This window comes from Garra rufa, chromosome 4 (assembly GCF_049309525.1).
Source record: "Garra rufa chromosome 4, GarRuf1.0, whole genome shotgun sequence".
Classification (NCBI taxonomy): Eukaryota; Metazoa; Chordata; class Actinopteri; order Cypriniformes; family Cyprinidae; genus Garra; species Garra rufa.
In genome coordinates this window covers 31,222,731-31,249,905 of record NC_133364.1, presented here as the reverse complement: position 1 = coordinate 31,249,905, position 27,175 = coordinate 31,222,731, and the positions used below count along the sequence as shown (strand labels likewise).

Sequence of the window (27,175 nt, the reverse complement as noted above, 5' to 3'; positions counted from 1 at the left end):
TGTGGCAGAAAACGCTGCACAACGAGAAGAGGTGACCAGACCCTGAGGAAAATTGTGGAGAAGGACCGATTCCAGACCTTGGGGGACCTGCGGAAGCAGTGGACTGAGTCTGGAGTAGAAACATCCAGAGCCACCGTGTACAGGTGCCAGGTCAAGCCACTTTTGAACCAGAAACAGCGGCATGAAAATCTAATGTTTATCAGTACATTACAGAAAATAATGAACTTTATCACAATATGCAATTTTTTTTGAAAAGGACCTGTATTGTCTCTCATAGTGATAGTGTCTCTCACATTGTCCCATTGCAACATTAAAATAGTGTAGAATGTTTTATTTTGTTTTTGTTTTTTGTGGTGTCTTTCTATTGATATAGATATGACAGGAAATGAGTGGGAGAGAGAGAAAGGGGATGGGATCAGAAAAGGTCCGCAAGTCGGCGCACTGCCCACAAGGCATATAGAATGTTTTATAATAATAATGTATTGTAGTGTCCATTTCATTCATGTAATATATTTAAAATTAGAGGCACCCATGTTGTTTATTGACATATTTGAACATTAAAAAAAAAAAGAAACACAATAGTTACTTTCACTGGTAATTAGTTACTTTTACAATGATTTAACTCTTTGCTATTTGTGAGAATAACTAGCAACTATAACTAACTACTTTTTTAAGTAAAATGCCATGCCGATAACACTGTATGATACATGACTATATGTTATAGCAGATTGCATTTTCAAGTAAAATCAATTTAGTTACATATAAATATGATCTGTGACCTTTATCTCTTTCAGCCAAAAATTGATAATGGATTCCTTAATTGTATGTTATGTATTGTAGAATGTATTTTATTGTACTTTACTTTGAGAGTAGGCACTGAGGTCCACTCTATTTCATTAAAGTCTACATTAGTTAAAGTAAAAAAAAACAAAAACAATAGAGAATATCACAGATAATGGTTTTACTGTTTTTAATGGAAACTGTAATGATGCCTATTGGTCGTTCTCTACTGGTGGCTTGTTAAAACCAATAAATCCTAAAGGAATATATCCCAAAAACACCACAGGAAACCATTTTTAAATCCTTTTAATGGTTATAATTTTCCGCTTTGTAATGTTTGTAATGGTATTTGTAGTAAAAAGCATTTCTGTGATGGTTTCTAGGCTATTGTTATTTTTCAGCATTTTCAGCCTGTTTTGTTTGTAATTTCTTTACAAATAACTGAAATTAAATAATTGAAATTAGAAATCATTTATCAGCCATTTAGCTTTGCACTATAAAAACACACAAACACTTAACTAACATGTTTTAATACTCATTGAATGTTTAACATTGTTTGTTTGTGTTTATAAGTAGTCTGTGACCCTAATATTCAAATGATTTATTTTATTTATAAAATACTTACTTAGTTTGTATTTCTACAATACTCTTTCCAAATAAAAAAGTTTCCAGACATTGGTATAAAGGTGTCTGAACACAAACATTACAATTTGCCGTTCAGACTTTATACCAAACTCTAACATTATAAGTTGCTGCTACTATTTTCAGCCCATCACTGGACAAAGTGTGTGTAAATATGAATTTCAGAAATAAAGAAATAAACCATGGTTTACAATGACATATTTGTACACATTTCAATGCACTTTTGTGCTTTAGACGTGTGTGGGACTTTTAATCTGGGCGGGTGATGTGACGTCAAAACGCTGCGCCGCGCCGCGCTGCTGCGTCTGCTGCGAGTCGGCTGAAGAAGGGTTTGTGTTTTTAACCATTTAAAGTTTTTAAATATATGCAAACACTTCACACTGATTTATAGTGTCTTTCGTAAGCGGTGTAAAATTAAGTTTCCCTGATTAAACAAAATGTTGCAATACTTTAATAACGTTATTTTGTGCGCGTCCAGAAAAGGCGCGTCTCATTTCGCTCCATATGTCCTAAATCAGTTTATTGTAAACATGAATTCAGCACTGGTAAGTAGTGATGGGACATAGGCTTTTCAAAAATTCGAGTTAATTGAACCAAATGCTTCGCAAAATGATTCGCTGTTTCGAAGCGCGCGAATCACCGAACACTGACAACACCTGGTCAAAACAGTGTAAATGCAAGCTTTTGCAAACCCACGGCAAATTGTAATGAAAGTTTAATATCTTAAAGTGTAATTTCTTCTTATCCTCAAATTAAATGCAAATATAAATCATCGTTAATCATGAAGTGCATGTATAATTTATGTTCTTTTTATTTGAAGTGCTAGTTTAGAGTATTTTTGTGTCTAATTTAAGCCCTTACCAGTGCACTGACTACTAAACTAGGGAGCTCTAGTTAGCACCCAGAGATTTCTTTCTGTTCTGATTTTAAACATGATAATGTATCCACACACAGAAAAACTCCAGCTGAAGCAAGTGAAATCCACGCGTATGAAGATGGCTTTTATTAAAGTGGAGAACGAAGACATGATGATTGTAGAAGAATTCAGAGTGAAAGATGAAGATACTGTGGAACAAACAGGTTGGTTTTCATTCCTAAAGCTAAACTCAGTCATTTGATCCTCATTTAAATGTTGAGTGTTTATATTTTTGAAAATGTTATATTAATATTAGTGTTATTATTTGACACTGTATGGATTGACTCGTGTGAACGTACATGTTGAGAGCATGTGAGCAGCCATGACTTGTCATGCTTTAAATACAAAAGTAGTTATTATTATATTATTGACTACCCAATAGACCAATTTTAAGTAACTGGTAACACTGGTAACAAGTGGAGGCAAACGGGTGAAATTCATGGAATAAGAGAAAAAATATATTTTTGTGCCTTTTCATGTCAAAATCGGATGCGTATAATTTTTATAGAATACTGTCACCGCCATTTGAAGCTAAACGCAGATGTTTAAATGGACATACTATGGATGAAAACTGCTATGATTATTCATAAAATTTGATTTAAACGATCAACGGTCTACGTAATATTCACACATGCTGTTCATAGACTTATTGTCTTAGCCCTACAGTTACAGCATGAACTATTATTTAAAACTATTACTATTAACATTTTACATAACACTTGTTTATTTTATCTCACCCTTCTGACTTTTTTTTTTTTCTCGCAAATGCAAGTTTATGTCTCCTAATTCAGACTTTATAACTCGATTTAACAAAACTAGTGAGTTTGTTCATTCTGAGAGAATAAAAACCAGAAGTGTGGAATATAAACCTCTGAACCGAGAGGAAAAGAGAGAATGACGAGTTGTTTTTCCTTATTAAAGTTGTGAGATATAATCTCGGAATTGAGAAAATAAAGCCTGAATTTTGAAATACAAAAATCAAATTTACTTTTTTTATTCTTTTGTTCCATGCCTCCATAAACTGCCACTTGAACTGCCCGCAAAAAACGTCATCCCTGTTTCAGATCTGTAAGACTGTCCCACTATCTAACATCAATTTCACTGTATCAGTAAATTAGTTGTAATATTACATTTTTAAAATTTGACACTATTCTAGGTTTTGTCCAATTGTCAGTAAGAATTTTTTACTAATTTCAAGCACAATAAAATTTGATATGCTGCCTTATTCTTTTTATATTTTAATATGTACAAGTCAGAATAAGCATGTTGTTTGAATTTTTACATAAATATTGTCTTACACTGAATGACAATGTAACATTATTTCAACCATGTTTTGACATTTTATTCTCCAAAACCTTAAAAGTAGACACTTGTATTTAATGTGCTTTCTATGGACATTAAATCACTTTTGTAAATTTCTTTCGACATGGACATCATAACGCCTTGGATGCAGATACATTTTAAAAACTCCTAAAATGTTGCCTATACAAATTGATATTCTGCACAGCACGATCTTCACTTAACTTGTAGCATAACATTCTATAACCAGTGCTTTGTACATGTACATACATTTATATGTAGCAATAGCCAAAAGTACATTGTATGAGTCAAATTTCAGTTATATACATTTATAAGAACTTCATTTGGACAACTTTGAAGGCGATTTACTCAATGTTTAGATTTTTTGCACCCTCAGATTCCAGATTTTCAAATAGTTGTATCTCGGCCAAATATTGTCCTATCCTAACAAATACAATGGAAAGCTTATTTATTCAGCTTTCAGATGACGTATAAATCTTAATGTCGACCCTTGTGACTGGTTTTGTGGTCCAGGGTCACATACAGTATGAACATGTTTGGCTTTAGTTTCAAATATTGAGCAGTTGTGCAAGGCTATCTCTTCAATTGTGTAGAGGCAGTCCCTCAAATATTTGTTTCAGTTAATACCTTTCTGTGAAATGATACAATGTAAAAGACAAGTAGAAATAAAGAGACAAAATGAATGAAATAAAAAACCATGTATTTAGTTGTTTGATTTATAGTATGAAAATGTACTGGTAAGCATATTGTTTCAGAATGTGATTGAATATGGCTATTTTTGGGGGTAATCTGGAAATCAGGTTTTGTAATAGCTAAACATCCTAGTAGACCTATTTCTGATCTTAAAGGATAACTATTGCCAAAATGCAACTTGGGCTGTTTTTTTTTTTTTTTTTTACTGTAAACGAGACAAACTTATATCTAAAAGCATAATTACAACAAACGAGCCGTTTTTGAGATTGACCGTGATTTCGTTTTGTGGTCAGTGGCCGGTGAATGGGAGTTCAAGGGGCATAACTTTGAGCTCATCAAAATCTATATTTTTACAACACTAAGAAGGCTCGACACGCCATGAAACTTTGCTCGAAGTATCGCCTGGGTCTCTACACATGAACTCCAGCATTGAGAACATTGTTTGTGTACACAGAGTTTACTAAAAAGAAAGGTTTTGAACAACTCACTTACACTGTTTGGGTTTCCGCTCGCGGCCGTCTTCCCAGTCAAGACGTGTCGATCTCCGAATGCGAATGAATGGACTCCATAGGACGAAATATTAGGCTTATATGAGGCTCTTATTACAACTAGAAGATTAATATTGTTTTTCACTTGCGACAAAACAACGAATTAGCCGTGCATTTATATGGAAATATGCTTTAGGAGCTATCCATCCTCGCATTTGGAGATCGACACCTCTTGACTGGCAAGACGGCCGCGAGCAGAAACCCAAACAGTGAAAGTGAGTTGTTCAAAAACGTTCTTTTTAGTAATCTCTGTGTACACAAACAATGTTCTCAATGCTGGAGTTCATGTGTAGAGACCCAGGCGATACTTCGAGCAAAGTTTCATGGTGTGTCGAGCCTTCTTAGTGTTGTAAAAATATAGATTTTGAAAAAAAAAAACAGCCCAAGTTGCGTTTTGGCAATAGTTATCCTTTAAGTGTTTCAACAAGGGTGCTTTCCATTTCACTTTTAGACAACATGCTTGCAGATATTCCTGCCACCATTTCAAAGCGTGTTTATATGGAAAGACCCTCATCCCCTTTATTTTCTGTAACTCAAACTGAAGTGATGTGGTTTCTCTTACAGTTCCTCCAAAGTCTTGTCCAGCCAAACTTCGTATCATTCTTCAAGAGCATGACATTCGCAAACTGGACTTGCCTAATGGAATCCCTGGGACTGTGAGTGAACTGGAGTCTATTGTGAGGAGGACATTTGGCCTTAGTGGGAAGTTTATTTTCCATTATAAGGATGCTGATTTCGGAGAGGAATATTTTTCTCTTACCTCAACAAGTGACATCAAGGACAAGGACACAATTAAGGTGATTCACATTGTTGAACCTCCCACACTTACTCTGACCTTTACTGATGTGGAGAGTTCCATTAGAAGTCCATCAAAGAGCTGCATCCAAACCCCTTTGCACACTTCAGTGACCGACTTCTTTCCTTCTGTCAGCAGTTCCTGTTCTGGATTGCAGGATACACTGATTTGTTCATCAACTGAACACAAGCCTCAGCGCTCACAGCGTTGGCCTAATGAGTTCCCAGTACCTCGCTTTGCCTATGATACAGAACTTGTGCTTGCTGCAGGAAGTGAGGCTTTTAGGAAGGATGGAATTCAACTCAACTTTACACCAGTCCTTCCAGACATCCTAGAGAAATTGGCTGAAAACATCTTTAACTATGTGGCCTATCCAACAAGCGCACAGTTGTCTGATGTTGCTGAGGCGCTGGTGCTGAAACATCCTTGTCTTAAAGAACCAGGCTCATATAATGGATGCTATGGATGGCGACAGAGGCTAAAATATAAAATGGGCAACTACAGAGCAAAACTGAGAGGGCTTGGATGCCCTGAGCTCGATGTTAACTCTGTCAAAAAGAAGCGAGCAAATGAAAAAGCACCTGCAAAAAATATAAAAAAGCCCAGAAAGGCAGAGGTGAACTTTTTACCCCCTCACCCACAAGGAGAAACCGAAGAAAGCTTGGAACTGGAAAGAGTGGAGCTTTTAAATGAAGCAAAGAGTGGAATGAACTATCTGATCATCACTGAAAAAATGGCAAAGACGTTCTCTATTCGCAGGCAGGAAATTGTCAGTCAAGCAACACCAGTCACTGACTTAATATACAGATGGCCTGCTCTTTTTGATACAGCTCAGGTAAATATATTTTCATAAAATAGTTAGCGGTATGTGCTACATTACTTTTGAGTTTCTACTTTAACAAATTTTGGCTCTTTTATATGTGCCTTATTTTTACAGATAAACGAAGAATTTAGAAGGATCACCACTGTTAATCTGGAGGAAACGTTCATGGTAAAGCTGGACCAGTACGCTCCTAAAATGATGTCCTTGGTGTTCTCAAAGGGACGGTCTTCAAAAACGAGTATTCAGCGTATTAAGAACATGCTGATAGAGGTACGAATAAATGTAACAGTTACAAATAGAAACTTTTACAGTGTTCACATTGTTTAAAAGCAGCTGTCCAGGAATTCATAATGTTAATGTTTATAATATTTTTATGTCTTATAGTGACATCTATCAGTTTAGAGGTGAGCAATAGGAATTTAGGAATGTGATGGTTGGCCGGTGTGCTATTTGTTTCACCGGGTAAAAAGTGACTGTGATAAGTGTGCATTATACTTAAAGTTGAACATTTTTTAAATCTGTGCAATCGTAAATAATTTTTTTTTTTTGAGGAAAACATTTCAGGATTTCTCTCCATATAGTGGACTTCTATGGTGCCTGTGAGTTTGAAATTTCAAAATGCAGTTTAATGCAGCTTCAAAGGGCTCAAAATGATCCCAGCCAAGGAGGAAGGTTCTTATCTAGCAAAACGATAAACAAAAAAACTATACACTTTTTAACCTCAAATGCTCGTCTTTTTCTTGTTCTGTGTATTCCAGTTCAAGACAGTTAGGGATGTTGAAAAACGTACATCTCATTTTATTTAAAATCGTCCTACATGGCTGTTTTTTTTTTTTTTTTTGTAAAGAGCGTTTAATATTCTTTGCACGTTCACTTTGTAAACACTGTGTCGGTACTTCTGCAGCGATGAAGAGTGATTTTGAATTTAAAAATGAGATGGGAGATTTTTGACCTACCCTGTCTTGAACCAGAATACAGTACACGCAGAGCTAGACAAGATGAGCATTTGAGGTTAAAAAGTATATAAATTGTAAAAAAAAAAAAAAAAATTAGAAAATGACCAATCGTTTTGCTTGATAAGGTCCTTCTTCCTCGGCTAAAATTAGAGCCTTTTGAAGCTACATTTAAACTGCATTTTGAAAGTTCAAACTCGTGGGCATCATAGAAGTCCACTATATGGAGAGAAATACCGAAATATTTTCCTCAAATAACATAATTTTATATGTTTACAACTGAAGAAAGAAAGACATGAACATCTTGAATGACAAGGGGGTGAGTAAATTATTTGTAAATGTTCTGGAACTGAACTTCTCCTTTAAGTGTCTAAAAGTAATGCACTCCACAATTTTAAAATTGATATGAAACCTTGGATGCATCAAATACTCTTTTTTTTAATATGTTGGACATAAATGGGCGGTTTTAAATTAGTCTAAAATAAAACAGTTTTAGAGTTTTTAGAGAAAATAAATAGTAAAACCTGATATATTTTAGCCACTCATTTTGAATGCCATGAAAATAGCTATAGAAGCTGTCATGGAGTTGAGAATGTCAGCCAATACTAATCATGCATAATTTTTATAGTCTGTATAAATGTTGAAATCACCAACAGTCAGCTTTATCTACTAGATCCTACAGAAAAACTGAATACTTTAAGGACGTCTGTCTGTTTTTTATATTTATGAATATTTGATGGAGGGTCAGAAATACAATGATGATGATCAATAATCAAAATAATCAATAATCAAATCAATAATTCATACAGTTTGTTCATGAACCCCATCTTTTTTTTTTTAAGAGTCATGTATTTAAAAACCCGTTTCGATGGATGAGCAGTCTAACATTTTTTTTTTCCTTTACAGGATTATTCTTTGGAAAGCAGAAGAGAGGCTGCTATCCGTTCCTTAATAGTGTATCTCAGAGAAAATGAGGAAGATCTCTTTAAGGAACGTTTGGTAAGTCAAACACACTAATTTTTCTTAATCTTATTTTTAAATATCATAACTTAAAACACTGACATTGATTTCGACCTGCTTAGGATGATGGGGATATTGCCAACGAAGTGATGAAGATTATTATAACTAGAGGTTCCACAATTTCTGAACCAGCCAGAGCAAGAATTGTGATTGAGGGAACAGAAGTCCAGCAAGACCTGGACGTTCCCAGGGCCTGTGCGTTGCTAATGGGGCTGATATACGCACTCAACCTCAGCTACCCAAAAGAACTGAAAAACACTTTCGAGGCATTTCAAAAGATCTTCCTTGAGCTGGATGATATGAAACCTAGCCCGAAGGTAATGTCTCTAAAAAACAAACTGCTGTACTAAAACGGTCAAGAATTAGGTTGCTGTCATCAAATGCAAATTTGATATGTAAAAGTTACGTTGTGCGTACAATTACAGCAGCTGTACTCTTGACAGTTGGCAGTTTGTTAGGAACACCTGGATAAAATTAATGTTTGAAACATCAACCCGAGCAAGAATGTTAAAAATGGCGTTCGTTTTTGCTAGGTGGAAAAAAAGTGAACTAGCAAAGAGTGTTGTTGAAATCTCTGTTTTCTGTGTTCTCTTTTTTCTAAAGTAAAACCACATACTTACTTACAACATAGCTTGGAAAACAGCTTTTTGTTTCCCCATGGTGTGTGGCAAGTGCTTTTGGTAACACTAAATCTATGGATTTTCCTTTTCATATAAGTTTTGAAGCACTGTTTTTAGTTCAGAGGATCAGTCCTCCAAAACCCGCATTCATAAATTGAACGTGTGTTTTATTTTGTTTAAGGAAATGTCCTGCTAAAAGCCTGCAAATTTGTTTTTGTTCACAGATGATCTTCATGATTACCAAATTATTTGGACCAAACAAATGTTGCCATTACTTTTATATTAAAAAAGTTAAAACTGGAATTGCATTGTTTCATTTGTCCTTATTAGTGGAATAAATGACCAGTAAGAACTAGACCAGGGGTGTCCAAACTCAGTCCTTAAGGGCCACTGTCCTGCAGAGTTTAGCTCCAACCACAAATAAACACACCTAAACCAGCTAGTTAAGGTCTTACTAGGCATACCAAAAACTTCCAGACAGGTATGCTGAGGCAAGTTATAGCTAAACTCTGCAAGACAGTGGCCCTCCAGGACAAAGTTTAGACACCCTGTCCTAGACCAAAATTAAACCCCTTCAAGGCCTAATTTTTCCACTCTCTACAGACATTGTGGTTGGTGTAGTCTTAAAAATGGTGATTTTATAATCAATATTTTGGCGTTTTTTTAGCCATATTTGTGTAGTAGACCCACCTTATGTAAATAAGGTAATAAATCACTCTTGTTTTGCAAGAGCCAATGATGTTCGAAAATTCGCCTGATTGGCGGGCTCAACCGCTACATAGGTGATGTCAGGCGCCAATTTACCTCAGAAACTTTCGACTGTACAAATGACGACTTTTGATGAGGCATGTTTGGTTTTGTGTTTATTGCAGCTGAACACATTGGCAACATAACATTTACACAAACACACTGGGGGAGCTTTGAGAGGGAATGCGCTCTCTTTCTTGCCGGCTCACTGTCGTCTACAGATGATGCTCCTCTCTTCTTGGCACAGAGATCCGGAACCTTTTTGTCTGCTGGTCGCCCTTGCTAATGGTGGGTTGATCTCACTCCGTAGCGTGGTTTCTTAGGCAGCCTCTGGAGGAGTGGCTCAGGGTTGCGGCCTGCATATCCAGCCCTAGGTGAAGCGCTGGGACATTTAGGGAGGAGATGCGGCAGCATCTCGGACTGCTTCTGTGCCTCTGTGAACTTCTGAGAGAATGCCTCCACTGCGTCCCCGAAGAGGCAATTTAGGCTACTCACAGCATCTCTAGTAGACACGTTCTTTGCATCTCTGTGAGCATCAGTCATAAGTGACGCTGCCCATACTCCTTTTTTGGCTGCACATAGAGCCAGGTCTGCACCTGGTTCAGAGGCCATTGACATGACGTCTTTCTCCTCAGCTCTAAATGAGACCAGTTTCCATGCTTCAGGTGCTCGGCCGATGTCAGCTCTTCAGCAAAGCCTCCTTAAGGGGCCGTCTGCGTTCTCTCAGTCTGTGGGTTAGAGACTGCAGGCGAGTAAGAAACTGAATTCAACGGCCCACTGTAGTTTACAATGGCCAACCTTCCACAAAGGATCCTGATTGGCAAATCATTGCAGGCTTCCAGTGCTCCCTCTGTGTGGGCGAGGCCAAGACACAGCACATAATCCTTGTGCCCATCAGGAAACTTGACGGGCCCTCCACACAAGCGACATCCACTAAGAGACATTTCCAATAAATTTCTTTCTCTGAGGGGATACTCCTCATTGTCCACTCTTTTGCATGCAAATCAACGGCAAAAAGACAGGCTTCAGGTGAACGAGAAAAATTTAGAGGTAAATTGGTACCCAACATCGCCTATATAGCGGCTGTGCCTGCTAAGTAGGTGAATGCTCGAATGCCTTTGGCTATTGCAAAGCAATAGAGTGACTCAAATGCATGTACAAGTCTCTATCAGATGTTAAATCTATGAATCGCAAATGATCTTGAACTTGTGTGCAACTGAATGGATGTGTGCATACGCACACTTTATAAATGAGGCCTATAGTGCTTGATCATGTTCCTGTGGAACACTCAACATCTCATCTGCATATATAAATGCACAGTAAGTAGCTTTGTAACTGTTCTTGCAGCCATAGCTGTTGTTTTTTTTCTCATGGAGTGACTAATAGATTTCTAGACTAACAGAATTTCTGACGTTTAGAGCCTCCATGACCCTACATAGAAAAAGTGGTTTGACCAGGACTGGTCCAGACCAATTTGGTGCCTTAGGCAAGATTTAGCTGGTTGCACTTGTATTATAGATTTTAAGCTTGTGTCCCTTATATTACAGAAACCTTGCAATATGCATAATGTAGCATTGTTCTATCAACATCCAAAAATAAATAAAATTTAAAACAGATTATGAATAAAAACTCCCAAGTTTTGGGGACACACCACATTGTTTTATTGTAAAATGAGGCGCTGTTAAACTTAGCTTCTGTGTTTACCATATTTGATGAACTCTATGTGTATGTGATGATCATTGTTTAGATGAAGTAAGAACTTGGTAACTGTTAGGGAATATTGGAAAGATTTTTCAAGTAGGAACGTTTTGGGAGTATACTAAAATACTGAAGTGAAAATTAAATCTTGTTTTAATGCTGTTTACTTTGAAGTATGGTACACCCTAAAGTACAAATATAAAATGCAAATAGTATCCACACCGTATAAACAAATTACACACTGTAAATTATATCCATCACTATATACTGTATTTGAACTCAGTGTACGTAACACCTGATGCTTGCAGAATTTATTGCAAATAACCTTTATGAAGTTGCTATAAGTGTAAACTGTGTAAATGAAATATAATTCACTAATTAATAAACTAGACACACCTAGAATTACACTATAGTTGGAACTACGTTCCAGGTGTCCTCAGATGAGCCCCAACAGTAGCCAAGTCCAGACTGACATGTTTACAAGTGCATTTTCTCACTTAAGAGGAATCATATAATGCACCACAAATTTCATTATTTAATGCAGTTTGTCATTTTATTTATAGTTTCTCATTTACACTGTAGTATAAAATTAACAAATATATAAATTTATGGAACGGAATGATGTCTCTGTACAAACAAAATTGGAGGGTGTGTACGACAACCTCTCAAAATGTACAACAAAGTAAATGGTCAGGTGTAGACACAGGTGTTCATGTGCAAAAAAAAAAAAAAATTAAAAGTATTAAGAGATGAAGGATGCCATTTGGCACACATTCAGCTGTGGTGTGATTGTTTCCTTAATTTCACACAGATATACAGGTATTTTCTGGTGCAATTTTAATTCGCCAAACCATTTAAAATAGGGTTTTACATTTTCATGAATATTCATGTGCATCTTTAAGTGTGATAAATTTTTTGTTACACTGATCACAGTTAAAATGTTCTCTTTCCTCCAGAACGAATGTGCTGGTGATTTTTGAAATTGCCATTTTTTCTAAACCTCTTGTCACACTTAGAGCTCTGCAACTTCTGTCCAGAAGGAGTTTGCAAATGACGTTTCACATCTCTTTGATATGTGAAACTCTTTACACTGAGGACACGAGAAAGGCTTCTCTCCAGAGTGAAGCCTTATGTGACTCTTAAGATTTCCTTTTTGTGAGAAGTTCTTCCCACACAGTTTGCAAGTGTAAGGCTTCTCTCCAGTGTGAACACTCATGTGAGTGCTGAGACTTTTTTTTGACTGAAACTCTTTCCACACTGATCACATTTAAAACAGTTCTCTCCTGAGTGAATCCTCATGTGGTAATTAAGGGTTACTGTACGTGTAAAACACTTCCCACACTGACCACATACAAATGGCTTCTCTCTAGTGTGAACGTTCTTGTGATATTTAAGGTTTAGCTCTGTTGTGAAGCTCTTTCCACACTGTTCACATGTGAACAGCTTCTCTCCAGTGTGAATTCTCATGTGGGAATTAAGGGTGTTTCTATGTGTAAATCTCTGTCCACATTGAGAGCAAGTATAAGGCTTTTCTCCAGTGTGAATTTGCATGTGGACTTTAAGGTTTCCTTTTTGAGAGAAACTGCTTCCACACTGTTGGCAGGTGAATGAACTCTCTCCAGTGTGAGTTCAAATGTGGACTGTAAGGTTTTGTTTCTGACTGAAACTCTTTCCACACTGTTGACAGGTGAAAGGCTTTTCTCCAGTGTGAACTCTGATGTGGACTGTAAGGTTTTGTTTTTGAGTGAAGCTTTTTCCGCACTGTTCGCAGGTAAAATAACTGTCAGCTTTGGTGGTCTTAGTTCTTTTTTGTGAAGAACTCTTTTTAGTCTTGGTATTTTCTCCAGTTATGAAAAAATATTTTTCATTCTGATTTTTCTTTTCCATTTCATTCAGTTCTTGACTCTCTTCAGGGCCATCAGGTCTAAAGTGAAAAAAAAAAAGTTAAGTTAACACCAGTTTAATGGCACAAAGCAACAGACATAAAGAAGAACGTAAGTTATAAATAATGAAAAACGTTCAACCTGTAATCTCAGAACCTATTCTCTATTATTAACTTACACTTTCTTTACTTTTACTTTTTTTAAACATTCAAGCTGGCAGTTATCAAGCACATCTTGAACAAAGGACTCATACAGAACAGTGCGATAGTACGGTGACCGGGAGGTGGTGTGCTCCGGTTAATTTAATTTTGTCATGGCCACGAGATATTAAAGGGTTACTCAACCCCAAAATGAAAATTTTGTCATTAATCACTTACCCCCATGTCGTTCCAAACCCGTAAAAGCTTTGTTCGTCTACGGAACACAATTTAAACCTGAGTTTAAGCATTCTCAAAACAAATTTAGCGTTTTACTCATTGAAACAGTCTACACATTATGCGTGCTTTAGGATTCCTGTGATGCCAGTGAATTTGCCATTTATCTAAGGAGATATATCTGTCACGATGAGTGATGAGGTCAGGGTCCAAATGGAGGGGAAGAATGATTTTAATATAAACAAACAAAAAAGCAAACGAACAAAAAGGCCAACACGGCACAACACGACTTGAATGTAATACAAAATAAACAGAACTGAAACACGGTCAAGATAACAGGATCCGGGAACACACAGACAGAACTGAAGACACACGAAGACAATGCAGCCAGGATGATGAGTGGGGAATGAGAGTTCTTATAGTCCATGTAATAGTGAACAGGTGTGGGTTAGATGAGTGCTAACGATCACAGACAGGTGTATACAATCAGGGAGGTGCAGTGCAAGGGAAAGGGAAATAGCGACCTCAGGTGGCTGAGGGAACCCACAGCACAGAGTCATGACAGTACCCCCCCTCTAGGGAACGGCTTCCAGACGTTCCCAAAACAAAAAACCTGGAGGGAGGAGGAACGGTGGAAGGTGAATCAGGGGGAGGGATGGCGGACCCGGCCCGTGCAGCGGAGAAACGTGAGCGGACACCGCCGCCAGAGGAACGTGAGCTGGACCTCGCCGCCAGAGGAACGTGAGCTATCCTCGCTGCCAGAGGAACGCGAGCGGACAGTGGAACATCAGCGGGCATCACCGCCAGAGGAACGTCAGCGGTCACCGCCACGTCCGGAAAAGAGAGAGCCGTCACCGTCGCGTCAGGAACAGAGAGAGTCGTCACCGCCGCGTCAGGAACAGAGAGAGCGTTCACCGCCGCGTCAGGAACAGAGAGAGCGTTCACCGCCGCGTCCGGAACAGAGAGAGCGGTCACCGCCGCGTCAGGAACGTCAGGAACAGAGAGAGCGGTCACCGCCGCGTCAGGAACAGAGAGAGCGGTCACGGCCGCGTCAGGAACAGAGAGAGTGGTCGCCGCCGCTTCGGGAACAGAGATAGCGGTCACCGCCGCGTCAGGAACGGAGATAGCCGCCGCTTCAGGGATCGAGACAGCGGACGCAAAGTAGGGGCGCATCCGCGCAGCCTCGGCCCTATAGGCGTCCATATCCGCCAGGCAGGCGTAGAGGTACTCGAAAAGAGCGGCCGACGCCGCCTCGAAGGACATCCCCCCCGTCTCGGGAACAGAGCGGGTGGTCGCCGCCCCCAAGCGGGGGGACGCCACCTCCCTGAAAAAATTCTTCCCCGCTGGACCCATTTTGGCTGGCTGCATTCTGTCACGATGAGTGATGAGGTCAGGGTCCAAATGCAGGGGAAGAATGATTTTAATATAAACAAACAAAAAAGCAAACGAACAAAAAGGCCAACACGGCACAACAGGACTTAAATGTAATACAAAATAAACAGAACTGAAACACGGTCAAGATAACAGGATCCGGGAACACACAGACAGAACTGAAGACACACGAAGACAATGCAGCCAGGATGATGAGTGGGGAATGAGAGTTCTTATAGTCCATGTAATAGTGAACAGGTGTGGGTTAGATGAGTGCTAACGATCACAGACAGGTGTATACAATCAGGGAAGTGCAGTGCAAGGGAAAGGGAAACAGCGACCTCAGGTGGCTGAGGGAACCCACAAATATCAAGTTTTTTTAAACATTCGTTTTTTTATTTTATTGGTTCCACAGTTTTTACTGATTTTTACTTTTATTTTAACTTGACTTGTAATTTATTTTATTTGACATCAATGTTTATGCCGTTTATGGGGCCGTTCACATGTCGCGCCTAAAAACGCGTGGAAAACGCTAGGCGCGCCGCTTTCTTCCTTATCAACAAAGCGCTCGGGCGCTTGCGCTCCGGAAGCGTCTGCCGTTTCTAAGCAACCATCAGCTGCGCTCTAGCTCCAAGCCTATGCCACTCCATGCATTGTTTCTTCTATTAGCGTCAAAATAATGGGGGCTTGACAAATCATAAAGTTCAGGAAATCCCTGGACCACAATGATGAGCTGCTCCTCCATGTTTCTACAGAGGTTTCAATGTAACGGAAAAACGTGAGGAAGCTGATTGGTTAGTTCATGTCACATGACCTGCGGTGCGCTTGCGGCATTCTGAAAAGTTGAGATGTTTTTATCTCGATGCGGCGCGGACACGCCTGGAAAAAACGAGCGCGTCGTGACCGCGTCACTTCCATTATGCGCGTGCAAGCCGCGCGTCTACATTTGAAATAACGAATTTGAGCGTGCAAAAGACGCTACATGTGAACTGCCCCTATGTCTTCTTTTTATTAGTTTTGCTAATAGATTATCTACATTTTTTATTTAGGCCTGTTTGCTTCAACTGTGTTTACTTATTTTCAGATTTGTGTACCTAAACTTTGTGTAGGTTATTAGTTATTTTATATTAGACGTAACCTATAGCATTGTGTATTTTATTCCTTTTGCTAATAAAAGTTATATGCTTTATATATATAGGCTAAATAAGTTTTAGGCATATGTTTTTGTTGCTTGAATTGCATTCAATCAATTTACGCCGAATTGCTGCTAATTCAAAAGTGCAAGTAAAATGAGCCCCGCGCTTTTAAAAGCGAAGGAAAGCGAGGAAGAGCGGGAAATTCAAACAAGCTAAAAACGAACAATTGTTTTACGCCGAATTGCCACTAATTTAAAAGTGAAAGTGAAACTAAAATGAGCAAGGCGCTAACTGATGCAGAGTGTAGCCTTTTTATTTTTTAGAAGACATACCCATGTTTGTATCGTTTAGAGCCCTTTGAAGCTGCATTTAAACTGCATTTTGGAAGTTCACTATATTGTTAGAAATCCTTAAATGTTTTCCTCAAAATACATCAATTATTAATGACTGAAGAAAGAAGGACATGCATGCATTGTTGCTGGCCATGTGGTAATGATGGCTAAAACAAAGGGGATCAAACTTTTCACAATTTACAAGTTAAAATGAACACCGTAATTGCAATATACACTCTGGTCATGTTCATAATGGTTTTGTATGTGTAGTTTCAGAGTGCATAACAATCTGTCAAAACTCAAGTTTAACACCTGAATGTATGCATAAATGATAATTCCATTATTTAATATCATGTTTGGTCTGTACATATTCAGCACATTGCCAAGGTTATTTTGAAAGGGTATAATGATCACATATTTGCAATGCTTCACACTTAAACAACAAAAAGAGGTATAAAAAATATGGTCTATATATGCTCAGTGCAGTTAAAATAATGACTTCAAAATAGGTTTATGGTTTTTCATGTGTCACTAAAGCAATCAAAACAACACAGGCACAAATTAAACAACAGAATCACAAAATGTTCACAAAAGTTTTGATTAAAATTGTTTCATCTGTTTACAGGCGCTGTCTAAATAAACATTCTGTTTGATGTTGTGTTTTCTGAGTGTTATCAATAACAATGAATTCAGCACCATGGGCAGTTACAGTCCATATTAGTTACAATATTATGATAAATTCAGCACCATGGACAGTTACAGCCTATATTAGTTACAGTAACATGCTGAATTCAGCACCATGGATAGTTGCAGTTCATATTAGTTACAGTAACATGCTGAATTCAGCACCATGGAAAGTTGCAGTTCATATTAGTTACAATAACATGCTGAATTAAGCACCATGGACAGTTACAGCTCATATTAGTTACAGCAGTGGTTCCCAAACTTTTGAAGCCGGGCCCCCCTTTTGCATAATAACAAAAATACACCCCCCCCCCCCCCCCCCATGTGACATTGAGTGCAATGTATTTACAGTATAAGCAAATGTATTTTGTATTTAATTACATTTTATCTTAGTATTTTTGTATTTGGTATTTTGTATACTTGTTGATACAGGAAATCAGCAGTCTAATAAATAGGTTGATTGGCAAAAAGTAATTTATGTATTTTGAAAATAAAAAAAATACTAAAGATTAAATGTATTTAAATACAAAATAGTATTTTGTATTTCAAATACATGTTTTTGAAATACTGCCCATGCCTGACTGTGGTTAACATTTTTACTGGACCAGCACCCAGTGTAAGGTTTGTACCACAGCTGCCCCAAACTAAGTGATTACAAAAATACATTTTAATGTTAATTCACCAGTATGTGTAAGATCTTCTAATGCTAAGACATAATTATTTTTGGGATTGAATGGATTCAAAGACAGATTGCTCAAAGATTACATTTGGATGTACAGTACAGAGACTGTGGAAAGTGCATTAAAACAATGTCAGCAAGAATGTAAGCTCTTACCAAGGCCAAAGGAGGCATACTATATATATATATATATATATATATATATATATATATATATATATATATCCCTAATATATATATATCCCTAATACCGTAAAATACTTCCCTTGATCTGAGTGGTACAAGACTTGGTCAAAATTTACTGGTATTCCTATCCTTGTGGGGACATTTGGTCCCCACAACGTGATGAATACCAGGTACACACACACACACACACAATGCATTCAATGAGCCTATAACAGAGCTGGAATTTTTATTAATTTTTTTTTCAAATAAAAACTCACTCACACATACAAAAATTACAATTTTAACTTGTGATAAAGTAAAAAAAAATTAAGAGGTCAAATTCATCATAACAGTGGTTCATAGAGTTCAACCTACAGTGGGGATCGAAAGTTTGGGCACCCCAGCTAAAAATTTGTATTAATGTGCATAAAGAAGCCAAAGAAAGATGGAAAAATCTCCAAAAGGCATCAAATTACAGATTAGACATTCTTATAATATGTTAAAAAAAAAATTAGATTTTATTTCCATCATTTACACTTTCAAAATAACAGAAAACAAAAAAAGGCGTCTGCAAAAGTTTGGGCACTCTGCAGAGTTTATAGCATACACTGCCCCCTTTGGAAAGCTGAGACCTGACAGTGTCATGGATTGCACACTCACAAAGCAGGAGAAGGCTATAAGAAGATAGCAAAGCGTTTTCAGATGCCAATATCCTCTGTTCGGAATGTAATTAAGAAATGGCAGTCATCAAGAACAGTGGAAGTTAAAGCAAGATCTGGAAGACCAAGAAAAATATCAGACAGAACAGCTCGCAGGATTGTGAGAAAACCAAGTCAAAACCCACGTTTGACTGCACGATCCCTCCAGAAAGATCTGGCAGACACTGGAGTTGTGGTACACTATTCCACTATAAAGAGATACTTGTACAAATATGGTCTTCATGGAAGAGTCATCAGAAGAAAACCTCTTCTACGTCCTCACCACAAAACTCAGCGTTTGAACTTTGCAAATGAACATATAGACAAGCCTGATGCATTTTGGAAACAAGTTCTGTGGACCGATGAGGTTAAAATAGAACTTTTTGGCCGGAATGAGCAAAGGTACATTTGGAGAAGAAAGGACACAGAATTTAATGAAAAGCACCTCTGTTCAACTGTTAAGCATGGGGGTGGATCAATCATGCTTTGGGGTTGTATTGCAGCCAGTGGCACAGGGAACATTTCACGAGTAGAAGGAAAAATGGATTCAATAAAATTTCAGCAAATTTTGGACGGTAACTTGATGCCATCTGTGAAAAAGCTGAAGTTAAAGAGAGGATGGCTTCTACAAATAGATAATGATCCTAAACACACCTCAAAATCCACAGTGGATTACATCAAGAGGCGCAAACTGAAGGTTTTGCCATGGCCTTCACAATCTCCTGACCTCAATATAATTGAAAATCTATGGATAGACCTTAAAAGAGCAGTGCGTGACAGACAGGCCAGAAATCTCAAAGAACTGGAAGACTTTTGTAAGGAAGAATGGGCAAAGATACCTCAAACAAGAATTGAAAGACTCTTGGCTGGCTACAAAAAGCGTTTACAAGCTGTGATACTTGCCAAAGGGGGCAGTACAAGATATTAACTCTGCAGGGTGCCCAAACTTTTGCAGAAGCCATTTTTTTTGTTTTCTGTTATTTTGAAAGTGTAAATGATGGAAATAAAATCTAACTTTTTTTGACATATTATAAGAATGTCTAATCTGTAATTTGATGCCTTTTGGAGATTTTTACATCTTTCCTTGGCTTCTTTATGCACATTAATAAAATTTTTTACCTGGGGTGCCCAAACTTTCGATCCCCACTGTATATGCAGCAATTCAGTACTGCAGCCATCTAGTGGTCATTGATATTATTGTTTTTTGTTAATTTTATACTAACATAAGACATCAGATGCCACCAAAGCAGGGGCGAATCTAGAAAATTATTCATGGGGTGGCAAGGGGGTGGCATGAAAATTATGAGGGGTGGCAACACTGAAGCAAGCATCCTTACATGTTTTTTTGTGGATTCAAGGAACGCTATTCTTATTCGGTGTATACACCAGGGTGCACATTTTTACATTGTCCTATAAAAATTAAATAAAAGCTGATGTGTGATTGACTTGAACCTGATATCTGGATTGGAAAGTCAGATTTAATTAGATGGTATGGTATATTTAACTTCTCTTTACTGAGTTTTATGCAAACCTGTAGCAAGTTTAAGTCTATGCCAAGTTTAATTTACAAAGCATGACAAACAATGCAGACTGCATATGGATACAAAGTCTCAGTGGATCAAGTTTCCTTAAGTAAAAAACACATAATAAATATACAGAAACCACATTTAAAATCACCAACAAATATCTTCAAAATAAATAAAATAAATCACAGTATTCAGTGCAACAAGAGCAACAAAATGACCTTTTAAAGTATTCAAATATCTTGGAGGAGACATGAAAACAAATTCAATAATTTTAGTGCAAGTAAAGCAACAAAAGTCCCTTTAAGTCCAAGTATCTCTTCTTTTTTAACAAACCAACAAATTTGCATGGACCGAAAACTAAATAACAAGGTTATGACCAACAGTTTATTTAACCATTCACAAGTCAAATTCAAGCACTTTCAAGGTGCATTTTCAAGATTTTCCAGCACTGTGTTAAATTACATGTTCACATACATGAGTTCTTCATTTTAAAACAGATGTTATTGTGCTATTAAAAAACAACTGTCTGTATTGCATATAACATTGCCTAATATAAATAGCCAACATACAGTATACAAATTATATAATTTAAAATATTTAATTAATATAATTTACAGAGTATCTCCAGTATTTGTATTTTTATTTTTGTATTTTTTAAGACCTGCACAAATAAAAGTAATACTGAATGAGTGGGGTAGGGCAATGTCTATGGTAACATATTAATGACTGGTATAAAATGACTGTAATAAAAAAACGATACTAAACTAAAATTCTAAAACTTGCAGTTCAAAAACTTTTTCACAAATACATTTCACATTTTAGCCTAAAAGTACTAAAAGGTAGTCAAAAAAAAGCTATAAAATTAATTATAACATTAATTTAACTAGCCAAAATAAAAAAGACAATATTTTTAAATATAGAAAATCAGATAGAAGTCTAAATGGCAATCAAAAATATTTTTAATACACAAAATAACAAATATGAAGAAATTATTTTTTTTTTTCACTATTTACAGTGCATCTGCAGAATTTTAAAATATCAATTTAGGGCAATGTATGACCCTTTTTAAGAGCTGCACAAGTAAAATGAACACAGTATGAGTGGGGTTGGACAATGTAACATACTGTATTAAGCCATAAAATGACATGACTTATAATTCAGATTTTCACAAAAACAAAACGTCTTATACAATGGCATTTCAGCCTTTATACCTTTAAAAGGGATAAATCAAGTAGATAATTGATTATATTTATTTAAAACATAAATATTACTGTCTTAATTGTTTCGATTTTTAGAAAGCACATTAATTTGTTTCACATTTACAACTCAAGTGTTTGTTGCATAAAAACGTGGGTCGATATTTGCAATTATCTGACTATAAACATCTGAAAATTTGCAAATTGACATCTGTGCCGCGTTTTGACTTTTTTGAAACGTGCAGCGCGCATATTTATTCAATGACATCATTGCCTTTTGAAGTTTTATCCAGCCTTATCGCGATTCTCGTCTTTCCGTCCCCAGCTGAGACCTCTTAAAATTATATTTAAGCATTTTCTTATTCTATTTAACATATTTAAAACTTTTTATGGCCTTAAATTTGATACAACTAAATTGAGGAGTTTAGAACCCGCAGGAGCCCTCTATTTTACGATAGTCCGTCGGGGAGGCTGGTGAAACATTTTGGTAGCCCGACAGGAAAACACAATAGCCCCGGGACGTCGGACTGGCGATTTTGCGAGCCCCGACTACTAATTTTAAACATAATTCGTATTTGTCGCTTTCAAGCCATCGCGGACTGATGCGACAACCTCCCGGCATGTTTTCGCTTGATCGCTTGGCTTCTGACTAGCTCTTCCAGCTGTCCGTCCTTGGTTTCCAGGGCGGCGCTGATAGATGATAGGGACGCACGCTATTTTTATATCGCTGCTGTAAATCGGTCGAGGAACCTCTTTGATTTTTAGAACACTAGGACAGTGCTGGGGTGGCAAATGGGGTGGCAAGGCTTTTTCTTAGGGTGGCAATTGCCACCCTGTGCCACCCCGGTAGATCCGCCCCTGCACCAAAGTCACTTCATCTTTAGGTTTTAACTCTATGAACTTACTGGAATGATTTTTTAATTTGTTTTATTAGTTTTTGGTAATTATGTGTGAATAAAGACAATTTAGTCGTTTGTTATTTGCCTAATAAAATGACTACAATTTTTATTTCTAAAAAAGTTTTTGATGGGTGGTCTAATAAGTTTGTTAAGCACTGTATATAGCTACATAGTTTTATAAGGATTTAAACAGAAAATAAAACGTACAAACTCACTTGTTTACACTCTGCCCCTTGGCTGCAGCCTGCAAAGTACAACGTGAAAGCGCAAGGCTGACGCTCTGTAGCGAATTCACACATAAGTGAGGCATTTTAATTTAAGTTGAAGAGACGGGATTTGCACGACACACCGCACAGCATTCTCATAGAATATGGTTGAATAATATATGGTTTTGCATATATTATATAGTAGCCTATAGAAGTTTGTGTGAATCTGGCGATAGATCGCGCATCCACTGCAGTACGTTCTGATGAAAGGGTATATATAGGCCATGGCTAAACAGACGTCTTACGGGAGAAAATTTATTTGCGTGGTGCCCCCCCTGGACATGGAGCCCCTGGGCACTTGCCCAATTGCCCATATGGTTAATCCGCCTATGGTTAGAGCACAGTATGTGGCGCTATTGCAAACAGGAACAAGCATACATAGACATTTTTTGTCTGCGCGTTATTTGAGCGGACTTTGCTTTTCCGTTCAGCATAAGTGGTACACGAATGGAGCATTCATAAGGGCTGTGAGCAGCTCAACGGAACGCACATTCATAGAGCAGAATACTGATCAGAGCATCACACATTGAGCAGTGCGCGCTGAATACTGCCGAGCGACGCGGCAGATAGTTTCGGCCGTTTATCTCTTTCGAATCTCTATAAAAATCGTCTGACTGTACACCTGCCTTGCCGCGCCCCCAGTTTGGGAACCACTGAGTTACAGTAACATGCTAAATTCAGCACCATGGAAAGTTGCAGTTCATATTAGTTACAATAAAACGATAAATTCAGCACCATGGACAGTTACAGCTTAAATTAGTTACGGTAACATGCTGAATTCAGCACCATGGATAGTTGCAGTTCATATTAGTTACAATATCATGCTAAATTCAGCACCATGGACAGTTACAGCTTATATTAGTTACAGTAACATGCTGAATTCAGCACCATGGATAGTTGCAGTTCATATTAGTTACAATAAAATGCTGAATTCAGCACCATGGACAGTTACAGTTCTGCAAGGCTGTAAACTCACTGAGTGCACAGAGAGAATAATATTTTGTGAGTGCAATATTACATGAATCCACAATACAACAGGAAAACATAAAAGAGAGAATATTAACTTGTTTTGTTCAACAACATTAAGTATGGCCAATAGGCTTATATTGAAAACTCTAATCTAAAAAATATGTTTTAAGTCCAAACCCAGATGTAAATGGAATAAGATTTTTTAATCAGACAAATTAACTAATCCTGCAGAATCCTTTATATTTTATATATTTATTTATTTATTTTACTTTTTTGTAGTGTTCACATAACATTTTGTGGGAATTTATCTCTGTAGGAGGTACTACTATTCTATCAGGACAAATTGGAGCAATCATCTGATGAACAGGTGTTAGATCAGCAATAATATAAAAAGTGGAATACTGCGTTTTCTTTAGAGCAAAACAAAAGAGTAAGAAGACTAAGGTGAAATCTCATCAAGTCATGGGTAGACATAAGAAAACACAAGAAGTAAATAGGACAGATGTATGGGCAGCAGCAGGAGGAAAGTAAGTCGTGTTTTGGTTATTGAAAGCTGGTCAGATGTATGCATTGCTTCATTTGGTGATCTACACTAGTTATGGTGCTATGGACAAAAAAATGAAATGGTGTTAGGGACCAACTAGCCATGAGCAATCCAAGTGGGCAAACAAGTGGGATAAAAAGACTGGAGCCAGAAGACATTATTATATTGTGATCCAAGAGCAATTGTATACAGTGTACTTAAACATATTAAGACACTTAAGCTGTGGCCAAATTTACTGTGGCCATAAATATCTAATTTTCATGTCAAAATATTCATGAAAATACACATATTGCTCACCCTGATCTACCATAGACACCATGAGTTGGAAAGAGGACACTGAGGCAGATATTATTCAAAATAACATGGACTCAGAGAACGACAGAATGGACCTGGAAAGAGAGAGTGCAACTGAGGATAGTGGTATAAATAACATTGGCCCACAGGATACCAGGAAGAGTTTACCTTGAAGAGAAGCAACTGAAACAAGTGAGCATGCTCCATGGAGATGCTGGTCCAAGTATTTACAGGACAGCACAAAATGTGCGTAAACAGTTTACCATCACTCTTGATAAAAATGAATGGAACAAAATAAGACCTTCAAAGGGTTCTACTAAATTAAGGCCAAACATGCTGGTTAGTCAACATGGAGAAATAAAAGACAAAGTGTGTGAGAAGAAGTTTAGGTCAACAACAAACCTCAAAAGAGAAACGTTTGCTAGTAGAATTACAGTCATCATTTCTAACAAAAACTCAAAACCACACCCAAAGAACTTTTGTGTGGAAATATGTCCAGCTACCTCAACAGGAATGTGTTGAAGGTAATCAGCTCAGAAATTAGGAAAAAGAAACTACTCCACACTGATGTGTTAATGAAAATACATCTCATGCAAGGTATACTAAGAGGATGTGACACCAGCATTTCAGCATGGACCCTGTTGGTGATCATATGTACACTGAGCTTGGATTCAGTATTCTTGTGGACCATTTATGCAGTTGACTTGCTGTGTCCTTTTATCTGGATACCACTGGAGGAGTTGTCTCAAAAATTGCAGATCAGCCAAGGCGAGTCTTACTCACTCACTCTTCCAGGAAGGGGTAGGGATGCTCCCCCTTTACCAATCTGCGAAATGTTATCAAATGATCATTCAGTACCTCCAATCGCATATTGGCTCATGCAATTTTGCATAAATATTGCATTTGTCCAAATACACACAAATGCACATACACCAGGTTGAGACAGACTATAGTTGGGCTCTCATGCAAAGTGCTCTGCTAGCTTTCAACAGGGAGCAAACCACATCCTACCTAGAAAGCGCTTTTGACATTTGCACAGGCAAAAAAAAAAAAAAAAAAAAAAATCACAGGATATGTTCTGCTCACATCCTTAAAGCAGTTAGACAGGCAACATCAAAGCTGATGACCAAGGCCTGAGAGACTTTGTCACATTTGCCTTTGCAAGACTGCAGAGGACTAGCTGAAACAAGACATATCTTTAGTGCACTGTGTACTGTACTGACAACTCCACAAAGCAGTGAAAACATCAACGTAAGCCTGCAAATTCTTAAAAATGTATCCTGTATCCAGATTCTTATGTGGTTATATACCTGTTTGAACTGATTTAACTGGTAATAGCACATGAGAGCAAGAGTGTCTCTGGATCTTCTAAGCTAATTCATGCAGCTAATTTATTAGCTGGTCCTTCAAGAGTCACTCTCAACTCATCTGTCTATTAAGCCTATGAAAAAACAGTCTTCATGTATTTCACAACAATTCAGAGTGTTATTCTTATTAATTTTTAGGATTTTTTTTGCCCAAGCAAAGTCTCTGAGAACCTGACACATTGCACTTCTGGAGACTCAAGGTAGGTTGCAGTTCTGGAAAATGGCGGCACTGGAGACTAAATGGTTCCTGATGGTTTCATATCTAATTCTTAACATTAATTCTTACTTTTTTTGCAATTAACATGCATCTTTTCTCCTCCACCTGTTTTTTCTGACAATGCAGACACAACCAGTGTTTTTCTGTCTGGTGGTCATGCCTTAACTTTGCAAATTCCAGTACTGCATTAGTATTGCATCCTTCTCATGGCCATTTAATAGTTTTTGACTTTTAAGTCTGAGGTAAATCTCTTTTTTTGGCTCATTTTATCTGTAAAAGAAAATGTGCCTAATAATTCTGCACACCTGAATATAAGGAGTTTTTCACTTCCAGCCTTCATGGACAATTATATATCACTTATAAATAATTAAATACAAAATGAATAGTAGTTATAAAGATTGATGTGGTTTGGAATTGTTCAAATGTGCTTGGAAAAAAAAATATGACCACAATATCAACGTGCCTAATAATTATGCACACAGTGCAGTTCATCTCTCAAGTCTTCATGTTTGAGTCGTTCGTTCATCACGTCACAGCCCTATGAGCTTAACCTATGCTGTCTGAGCCAGAAAGAGAATTGATTAGTTCATCTTGAGTCTTCGGGTTTGAGCATAGACTGTAAAAAAAGATGGACAACGCATCTCCGCTTCATTCCACTGTAGAAAAGTGTAGCCAAAGCATCTCAATATGGCCACTGCCATCTTGGGGGAAATTACGTCATTTGGAGCCAAAGTCTGTGCAGTAGAGATTCATTTGGAGCCAGAGTCTGCGCAGTAGTGTTGTGAGGTAGAGCTGTGGTATCAAATAACTACCTAAAAACAAACACTTGAACATGAATCAGCAGTATAAGAACTACCTCACACAATGGAAACCATCTTTGGAAAAAATAAATATTTGAAGTGTAGTTTGATTATTTAGTTTGGCTCACTTCCCATTAGATTACATGGAGAGGGCGCGGTTTATGACCTATACTGCCCTCCAAAGGCAAAGTGCAGTAACTACGCCAACACTGAAACTGA

At 37.5% G+C, this 27,175-nt stretch overlaps 1 protein-coding gene and 1 pseudogene across 1 annotated transcript; one reads left to right on the top strand and one right to left on the bottom strand.

Moving 5' to 3' along the window:
* Positions 1-1,715: 1,715 nt before the first annotated feature.
* Positions 1,716-8,883, top strand: LOC141333840 (sterile alpha motif domain-containing protein 3). Its single transcript, XM_073838989.1, has 6 exons — positions 1,716-1,751; positions 2,377-2,502; positions 5,464-6,530; positions 6,633-6,788; positions 8,378-8,470; positions 8,554-8,883. The coding sequence occupies exons 2-6, from the start codon at positions 2,412-2,414 to the stop codon at positions 8,839-8,841; spliced, it is 1,695 nt and encodes a 564-aa protein (XP_073695090.1). The 5' UTR covers positions 1,716-1,751; positions 2,377-2,411; the 3' UTR covers positions 8,842-8,883.
* A 3,447-nt stretch (positions 8,884-12,330) lies between these two features.
* Positions 12,331-25,442, bottom strand: LOC141332871 (uncharacterized; annotated as a pseudogene).
* Positions 25,443-27,175: the final 1,733 nt, after the last annotated feature.

Bases quoted from the DNA above. Each gene is read 5' to 3' on its own strand.
- LOC141333840 (XM_073838989.1), top strand. From the start codon at position 2,412: ATGAAGATGGCTTTTATTAAAGTGGAGAACGAAGACATGATGATTGTA. The intron at 2,503-5,463 runs GTTGGTTTTCAT...TTTCTCTTACAG, and splicing joins AGATACTGTGGAACAAACAG to TTCCTCCAAAGTCTTGTCCA. The intron at 6,531-6,632 runs GTAAATATATTT...TTATTTTTACAG, and splicing joins CTCTTTTTGATACAGCTCAG to ATAAACGAAGAATTTAGAAG.